Source organism: Panicum virgatum, chromosome 2K, assembly GCF_016808335.1.
Source record: "Panicum virgatum strain AP13 chromosome 2K, P.virgatum_v5, whole genome shotgun sequence".
Lineage (NCBI taxonomy): Eukaryota > Viridiplantae > Streptophyta > Magnoliopsida > Poales > Poaceae > Panicum > Panicum virgatum.
Genome location: NC_053137.1, coordinates 51,408,626 through 51,417,451, shown reverse-complemented (window position 1 = coordinate 51,417,451; position 8,826 = coordinate 51,408,626). Strand labels below are relative to the sequence as shown.

Below are 8,826 nucleotides of genomic sequence, written 5' to 3'. Positions count from 1 at the left end.
GCGAGGACGCCCCGGGACGCGGCGAGCTTCCAGAAGACGGTGCCGGCGAAGGACACAGCGGAGCCCGGGACGACGGCAGCGGCCACCGCGGAGGGCACCTCGCGCCACTCCCCGGCCGAGGACGCGTAGATCTCGAAGCAGCCCCGGAAGGCGCACGCCACACAGTACCCTCCGCGGGCGTCGCAGGCGATCGCGGCGTCGTGTGGGTTGGCGCGCCTGGGAAGGGGCAGGGAGTGGCGCTCGCCGGCGGAGGGGTCGAGCACGTAGTAGCGTGACCACGGGCCGGAGAACAGCACGCGGCCCCGGGAGGAGGCGGCGGCCTCGGCGGCAGGGCCCCCGATGGAGACGGGCGCGGGCGCCACGGCGCCCCCGGTGCCGCCGCTGGACAGGAGCACGCGCCCGCAGCCGCGCGCGGCGGCGTCGGCGATGGGGATGGGCGCGGCGACGCCGGCCCCGATGCTTGCGGCGGCGCGGCCGAAGAAGACGGCTGACATGGAGCCCTCGTCGCCGACGAGGACGACCCATTCCTCCGGGCCGCAGAACTCCTCCGCGACGTCGACCCAATCGTCGTCGGCGGTGGCCATTGCTGAAGTCTGGAGATCAGATTAGATTGGCGTAGAGAGAGATCGAAACCGCAAGGAAAATGTGGGTGGGATTTTGATGTGTCGGGAGGGAGGATATTCGTCAGGGAATCTTGCGTGGGGCATCTTTTATTTGTCCTTGCTTGCTCCCGGGGCCTCCGGCCTCCGGGGATGCGGGAGGAAACTCCTATACCACACCAGTCACCAGCCGATTAGTTCTTTTTATTTATGCGAATGCCCCTGCGTGCGGGGTTGTTTGGTTCTAGGGACTTTTTTTTAAGTCTCTGGAACTTTTTAGTATTTAGAAGTATTAAATAAATGTTAATTATAAAATTAACTGCAGAATTCTGGGGCTAAACTGCGAGACGAATCTAATGAGGTATCTTAATTTATGATCAGCGAATGGTTACTGTAGCATCACTGTAGCAAATTATGAATTAATTAGGCTCGTTAGATTCGTCTCGCGAAAAAGCTCTCAGTTGTCAAAAAACATTTATAAACAGATTTTATTTAATACTATAAAATAGTAAGATTTCTTTAGATGTGATAGGGACTTCCGAAAAAAGTTTGGTTCCAAAACACCCCCTTAGATGATGCCACGGCCCACGTGTATAAAATCTCTAACGAGACTAATGAAAATTACCATTTTGATGAAATATACATATATATCACTGAGGTCACTGAGGCCCGCATCAGTGCCAAGGTCTATCATCGCATTTTCTTCCTATATAGCCGGGTGTGTTCTACTTGCTCCTAACCTCATTTCTCCCTGCGTGGCCTCGCCTCCTAGACTGTTACAGTGATTCTATCGATCACAAGTCATAGCGGTTCAGTGCTCGTAGAGACATGATTCTGCTGCTGTAAAAACGATTATGGCAGCATAGAATAGGTGAATGGGAATGGCTTGTAAAAAATATGATGTTGTCAGTTAATTTTTGGATCCAATATAATGAAGCCATGTACTATTGGAGTTACAGACATTTGAGTGAGGAGAAGATAAACATCTATCAAATTTGAGCACTGAATAGCTTTGGGGTGTGTGTTGGGGAGAGGGGCTAAAAATCTGGGCACAATAATCAATTGCCAAAAAGGACGCCATCCATAGACAAACAGCTTGACAGACCCATCATCTACATTTTAGAACTTTTTTTCTTTTTAGAAGATTACTACAAAAGGCAAGACATGGACATAACACAAATTTGAAAATATATAAAACCTGAATTTGACAATATTAAAACATACCTTGCACTTACAAAACATTACAAATTCATCCATTAATTCGATTTGACCCAAATAAACGACACACTCTTATTCAACAAAAAAGAAATGACACACCATAGAACAGAAACAACTTTAGAAATAATAACAAGGAAAGCACATTGCACTATTTCATACACACAAAAAAAAACTTACAAAAAGAGTTTTGTTCCTTCTGTGAACAAAAGAATTCTGTGGGAGGTTCTATCTGCTCTAATTGAACATGTGTTATCCCAACATTAACAAGATATTCAAGTGGTTTTATCAGTGCGAACAACAAACGAGAAAAAGGTTGTTTACAATGACAACCATGCCCTCATGATTCTACGTGTAACTGTTCATTCCACCTAAGGCAATTTTTGTAGCCAGATAAACTCAAAATAATGTGCTTCAAGGAGTTTTGGGAACTCTAGCACCGAATGGATTAAAAAAACAAAGTAGCCACACATACACAAGGGAACCGACGTATATGAGAGTGTACGGGTGATGATTGCTTATATGAGGAGAGCTATCCGCCGCCAAGATGCGAGATTAAGACGAACCCTAAGGCTCAAATAAAAGACAATAATATAGAACAATTCCCATCTCAAGCACAACACATGAAGAGAAACCCGGGCCAAGGACAATTCAGTTAACCCATTAACGACACACACGACCTCCTCATGGGCCATGCGAGCCACACGCTCAAACAAATTACAGAACAAAGAAGTCTATGTGCTAATGGGCCGTATTCACTGATGGACCAGAAACAATCACAGGAAACAAACGTAAGCGCGTGTACAAGAATCGACTGATGGAACAAAACGATTATTACTCGAGTAATCGTTAGAAATTCCGATTTTGATTTGGCTCAGAAATGAGATGGCCTAGCATGTAAAACCTCATGCTACGTTCTTGTTCTATATATTATTCAACCTATTTTGATCAAATATATTGCCCTCTGTCTATGCATGTTACTATTGGAGTTCTAAAACTTGGGAGCATATTAATAGTTTGCTTAAATTTTTTTGATCATTGTCACTAGGTTTCATTGTTTTCTGATCAGTGTATCCTTGATATGCTGCCAACTATCTATGCATATGCGGGATAGTGATCATTTTAGATGATTATTTATTCAAACTATCTGCTCGCCAGTAGGAGTATTCGGAGCTGCCACATGTGTCTTCCATTATCATTTCAAAATCTGGGCAACTAGGATGGTTTTCTAGATGTTATTTGATCAGCAGTGCAGCAGGAGGGGAGTAGATGCTTGTAGCTTGTTAATTTCTTTGATCATTTGTTGCTACTAGCGTGCATTGGTCTATCCCTACATTGCTTTTGTTGTCCTTGTTTAGATCCTGCACTGCACAAGCCTGAGCCGGAGCACGGATGGAAGCATATATATTGGCAGGCTAGATGTTGAAAAACCTGTTTGAGGGTTTAGAGTTTTGCTCGGCAAAACATTATAATGTTCAAGTTTTTTACTGTCATGATGCTTGGCAAACTAGTCAAGATCTTTAACTATTTATGCTTAGCTTTGTTTGGTACCATTGATGGAAACATGTTTTTTTTTTGGAAACATGATGGAAACATGTTCCTACTGAACGACGGATCATGGGCAGGAATGAGTTGCATGGAATTGATCCTGTTCATAATCAACCGAACATTATTTTTTACTGCTTGGAATTGTCCTGTTCAAAAATGATCAGAAAATAGGAATGAGTGCACCACCCCGTTTAACTGGATCCAGGCCTGGAACGGTTCAGGCTCAGGAAACCGTTCCTGAGCAACCAAACGAGGCCTGAAACGGGAAGCACGATCCACGCCACTCCAATAAGTTGTCGCTTTTTGCATCCCCCTCTCCTCTATAAAAAGACTGAACGGCGGCGGCACCTGACACGCACGATCAAGCAGTGAGCTCACTTGCGTGAGCTGTGACGTACTCCTACGTCAACAAAGAACAGAAAAAAAAAGGCACCGCGCCGGCGAGGGGAGGCCCGAGCACAGGAGGAGAGTAGGGGATGATAGGGTGGGGCGACGTGTACAAGGTGGTGGCGGCCATGGCGCCGCTCTACTTCGCGCTGGGGCTCGGCTACGGCTCCGTGCGGTGGTGGAAGCTCTTCACGCCGGACCAGTGCGACGCCGTGAACCGCCTCGTGGCCTACTTCTGCGTTCCCTTCTTTGCCTTCGACTTCGCCGCGCGCATCGACCCCTTCGCTCTCAGCTACCGCGTCCTGGCCGCCGACGCGCTGTCCAAGCTCGCCGTCGCGCTCTCCCTCGCCGCCTGGGCCGCCGCCGCCGCCGCGTCAGCGTCCACCCGCGGCGGCGCCGCCGGGGCCAAGGGCAAGGACCGGGCCTTCTCGTGGTGCATCACGGGGTTCTCTCTGGCCGCGCTCAACAACACCCTCGTCGTGGGCGTGCCGCTGCTGGACGCCATGTACGGCAAGTGGGCGCGCGACCTCATCGTACAGATCTCCGTGGTGCAGATCATCGTGTACTTCCCGGCCCTGCTGCTGGCGTTCGAGGCCAGGCGCGCGTGGGGCGCCGCCGGGAAGCCGGCCGCGGCGGAGGGAGCTGCGGGCGACGTGGAGGAAAGCGGCGGCGAGACGGCGGCGCGGTCGTTCCGGCCGCTGGTTAGGGCGGTGTGGATGAAGGTGGCGAGGAACCCGAACGTCTACGCGGGCGTCCTAGGCGTCGCGTGGGCGTGCGTCACGAACAGGTGCGCGTCACTACGCACGAACACCATGGCCGTGGTCGATGATTTTGCCTACTCGAGCATTTGCATTTTTTTTATCCAACGTGTGAGCTAGATTGGTAAGAATTTTCTACCGTGATTCCATTGAAACCTAAGCTCTGTGAGCGCATTTTTTAATCTATAACAACAAATCGTACTAAAATTTAAAAATTAACTAGTAGTATCTACTATAATTAGATAGGCACTCCATATGAGTAGCTTATGCTCTTTTTCTTGAGCAAATTTATTATGTAATTACTCACTATGGCAACACACTATATATATCACAGTAATAACAACAAATGTTGGCTTGTAAAGTAATATTTTTATTTAAAAGTTGAATTTGCATGGACGAATAAAGGTCATAGAATAGCTACTAGCTACTACACTTGAACGTGGGTGAACATATAGCGAATAATGCTATTAATTCTCTGAGGTGATGCCACACCAAAAGGAAACTGGAACAAGAACAAATACTCTCTTGTTAGTGGAACAATAATTACTACTAAAAAACAATTCATTTTGAGCTAAAGCACAATGATTTGACTTAGCATCCGCTTTATTGAAATTTTCCAAATCCACTGAAAAACATTAAAGTATAACAAAACATAGTACCACAAATGGTACAGTCCAGTAAGTGGTATTCGAAATAATACCACTTTGGCATAAAAAAGTTGGCTTGTCCTGAGAGAATGTCCGGCGGAAATCAGTAGTTGCCGAAAAGGTTCAGGCGGCTTGGGTAACCCCTGCCGTTCTTTTCGTCCATTTTCTCCATGAACTAATGTCCCACTAGTCTCTGTCTGTCTGTTGGGCTGTAAATTTTAATGCTCAGCTACTGCTACACGCCACTAGAGGCATGCTTGTACAATGCAATGTCAATCGCACAAGTGCAATTGTTTGCGTGCAGTGATGTCATCATTGCCACTCGTGAGCAAAAAAAAAAGAAGTTTTGCTTCCTCAAGTTTTTTCTTTCCATCAGCACTCGAGCAGCAGCAGCAGCAATGTTTCATTGGGTGTATTTAGATCCCACAAAATTTCCAAATTTTCCATCACATCCCCTATCACATCGAAACATTAAATATAACAAATGACTCATGCATGGAGTACTTAAATGTAGTTAAATAAAAAAACTAATTGCTTAGTTTTGATGTACGTTGCGAGACGAATTTTTTGAGCCTAGTTAGGTCATGATAGGACAATATTTACCACAAATAAACGAAAAGTGCTACAGTGTGCTACAGTGAGCGATGTGGCTTTTTCTCCCACTTTTCCCCGTCTAAACACAGCCATTGTTTTGGTTGGCTGTTTCTTGATGTGTGCGCGACGCAGGTGGCACATCGAGACGCCGAGCATCATCGAGGGCTCCGTGCTCGTCATGTCCAAGACCGGCGTTGGGCTCTCCATGTTCAGCATGGGTAATTGACGAGAACGAAGCGAGCGCGCACAGACACACAAAAAAAAAACAGAATCTGCACTCGTCTGACGTGTACCCACTGGTGCGTGGCAGGGCTGTTCATGGCGCTGCAGGAGAATATCATCGCCTGCGGCGCCGGGCCGACCATGCTCGGCATGGCGCTGCGGTTCGTGGCCGGGCCGGCGGCCACGGCCGCCGGGGCCGTGGCTCTCGGGCTCCGCGGCGACGTCCTGCGCCTCGCCGTCATCCAGGCCGCGCTCCCCCAGTCCATCACCACGTTCGTGTTCGCCAGGGAGTACGGCCTGCACGCGGACGTCCTCAGCACAGCGTAAGTGGCTTGGGTTGCGTGCATAATAATAACTACTAGTAAGGTCTTGTTTAGTTTCCTTCAAAATTCCAAAATTTTACAAGATTTCCCGTGACATCGAATTTTTAATGCATGCATAAAGTATTAAATATAGCTAAACAAAATAACTAATTAGACAGTTTGTCTATAATTTGCTAGACGAATTTTTTAAGCCTAGTTAACTAATAACAGGACAATAATTATCAAATACAAATGAACGTACTACAGTGTTTTACACCCAAAACTTTATTTATCTAACTAAACAAGGCCTAGGTTATTCGCCTGAACCTGTCTCGGCTCTCCTCAGGCCATACTGACTGGAACTGCACCCCGGTGCGATCTTGCAGGGTTATCTTCGGGACGCTGGCGTCGTTGCCCGTGCTGATCGTGTACTACATTGTTCTAGGTTTGGTGAGGTGTTAGTGCTGACGACGCAGCACGCAACAGGCGGCGTTACCTTTTTCAGTGGATTTACCTACTTGCAGAGGAGTTGCCGGTTGCACCCCGGCCCTGACCTTCAGTAATCAACTAGATTAGCTGGTGCTTATTAAGCTTGTGGCTTTGCTCTTGTATATGCAACTGTACCAGTAAGCACTGTGGCTAGTATTTGATGAGGGCATCAATATATAATGACCATCTCACAAGTGCAGCAAAGTTAAATAATTTCTGAGCGCTGCAAAGCAAAAATTTCTATTTCTGAACGATTAAGTGTCAATCAGGTGGACAAACAGCCGGGGTAAGAGTGGAAGCAGAACAATTTTCATAAAAAAAAGAAAGAAAAGAAAAGAAGAGTGGAAGCAGAACCACATGCCTGATTTTACCTGCATCCTGATGGACAGGTTACAGGTAGCATCTGAAGACTTTTGGCATCTCAAAAAGCTCACCCTCCCTAGCCCCTAGATGATCGAAACTCGGTGCGAAAATTCTATCGACGGATCAGCACCGCAAAAGCTTCATGGACCGAATCAGATCACCAGAACGTTGAGAACCGATTCTACAGCAGCACGCATCGTAGCTGAGTAGCTGACGAGCGAGTGACTGAGACGGCACTCACTCTCCCTGTCTCCCATTTCCTGCAGATTCTGGCTGACAGAGAACAACTTGCAGCTCTAGCTAAGGCACCATGGACTGGAGGAACCAGAAAGGAACCAACCAGACCAGGCAATGGCGTATCCTTCAGCCCAAGTGTACGTTCATGGCAGTATAATTGCATGAAGCAGCTACGACTCCGACAAAGGGTGGGAGTGGCGGCCGGTGAATCAACGGTGGGCAACGAGCATGGCTCGCAGAGTTGCAGTGTTCTGAGCATCCACTGTCTTTGTCTGGTCATCGATCGCAGCTGCTTTTCAACTCTGCTTATGTTTTTTTTTTTGGCGAAAAAGATCTGTAACGAATAATCCTCAAAGCCATGTTCAGTCGTTCCTGTCCGGGAACTGATCTCTGCCACATGCCACAGCCCTCACGGGATGGATGAATATATTCAGGCTCAAGATGGATTCAGTGGAGATCGACGGACAGGGAACCCAGTACTAATCTGATCGTCGCTCGCCGCATGTAATCTGCTTCGGATTTTATGTTCGTGTAGCTCTGGGCTGTCAACGTTTACCGTCGTCACCGCCGCGCCGTCGTATGCATGCTCGACAAGCAAGGCCCGGCACGTTGAGAACAAAGAATGGTGGGGACTGGGGATCCTAGGTGATGGAGAGAGACAGGTCACAGGTAGCATCTGAAAAATGCTTACTACAGAAGAAAAAAAATACAAAGCTGCAGCGTACCTGTAGAGCTTTGGTCCTGAATTCCCGATGGACATGGAGTACCTGCTGACAATGCCCATTGTAGCATTGTGGGCTGACCGGCATTGCAAACTGTTTACTCGTCACTGTCGGATCAGACCGCCCCGGTAGCCCGGGACTGCACTCGATTTCCCCCGGATTCGCATCAGATTTGCCTAGAAGTCAGATGCTGAGATGCGTTCCGGGGAGTACGCTGCCGGCCGGGTGTCGTCGGCGATGCCGAGGAACAAGTTGCAGCAAGTTCAGGAACCGAAACCAATGGCAGGTGGAGCGGAGGCCACCAAGAGGACGCAGTGGCCGCGCCACGCCGAGGCCCGCGACGGCGAGGCGCCTCCGAGATCGTCGTCCGGGGTGCGCGAGACGAGGCCAGCTCAGCTGCTAGTAGTAGAAGAGAGAAGAGACCAGCACCTTCCGCATGACCCTGCACATCGATTCAGCACGTTGGCGACAACAAGTTCAGGAGCTCACTGCCTGCCCATGCGGCGGCCCGGCCGGGCATGCTTCGTCTGATGCTCCCGATCGCATCGTCAAGTCGCTGTCGCGCTCTTCAGAGCGCGTAACCGTTTTTTTTCCGTTTTTTTTTCTCGGAACCGTCAGAGCGCGTAGCCGTAGCATGATTTGAGCTTCTTCTTTTTTTTCTTAGCCTTTTCCTTTCATATTCGGAAAACAGAATGTTACCGGTACGGTGTTCGTTTAGCCAAATGTGCATGAATTGGTGTAAG

At 48.4% G+C, this 8,826-nt stretch overlaps 1 protein-coding gene across 1 annotated transcript; it reads left to right on the top strand.

Moving 5' to 3' along the window:
• Window positions 1-3,718: 3,718 nt before the first annotated feature.
• On the top strand, window positions 3,719-6,971 carry LOC120695790 (probable auxin efflux carrier component 5b). The gene is made up of 4 exons (XM_039979023.1): window positions 3,719-4,536; window positions 5,881-5,966; window positions 6,059-6,293; window positions 6,659-6,971. Exons 1-4 carry the CDS (start codon window positions 3,839-3,841, stop codon window positions 6,732-6,734), a joined length of 1,095 nt encoding a protein of 364 aa, XP_039834957.1. The 5' UTR covers window positions 3,719-3,838; the 3' UTR covers window positions 6,735-6,971.
• Window positions 6,972-8,826: the final 1,855 nt, after the last annotated feature.

Excerpts from the sequence above, each read along its gene's own strand:
- LOC120695790 (XM_039979023.1), top strand. The coding sequence starts at position 3,839 with ATGATAGGGTGGGGCGACGTGTACAAGGTGGTGGCGGCCATGGCGCCG. Across the intron at positions 5,967-6,058 it reads GCTCTCCATGTTCAGCATGG|GGCTGTTCATGGCGCTGCAG; the intron begins GTAATTGACGAG and ends GGTGCGTGGCAG. Across the intron at positions 6,294-6,658 it reads GCGGACGTCCTCAGCACAGC|GGTTATCTTCGGGACGCTGG; the intron begins GTAAGTGGCTTG and ends GCGATCTTGCAG.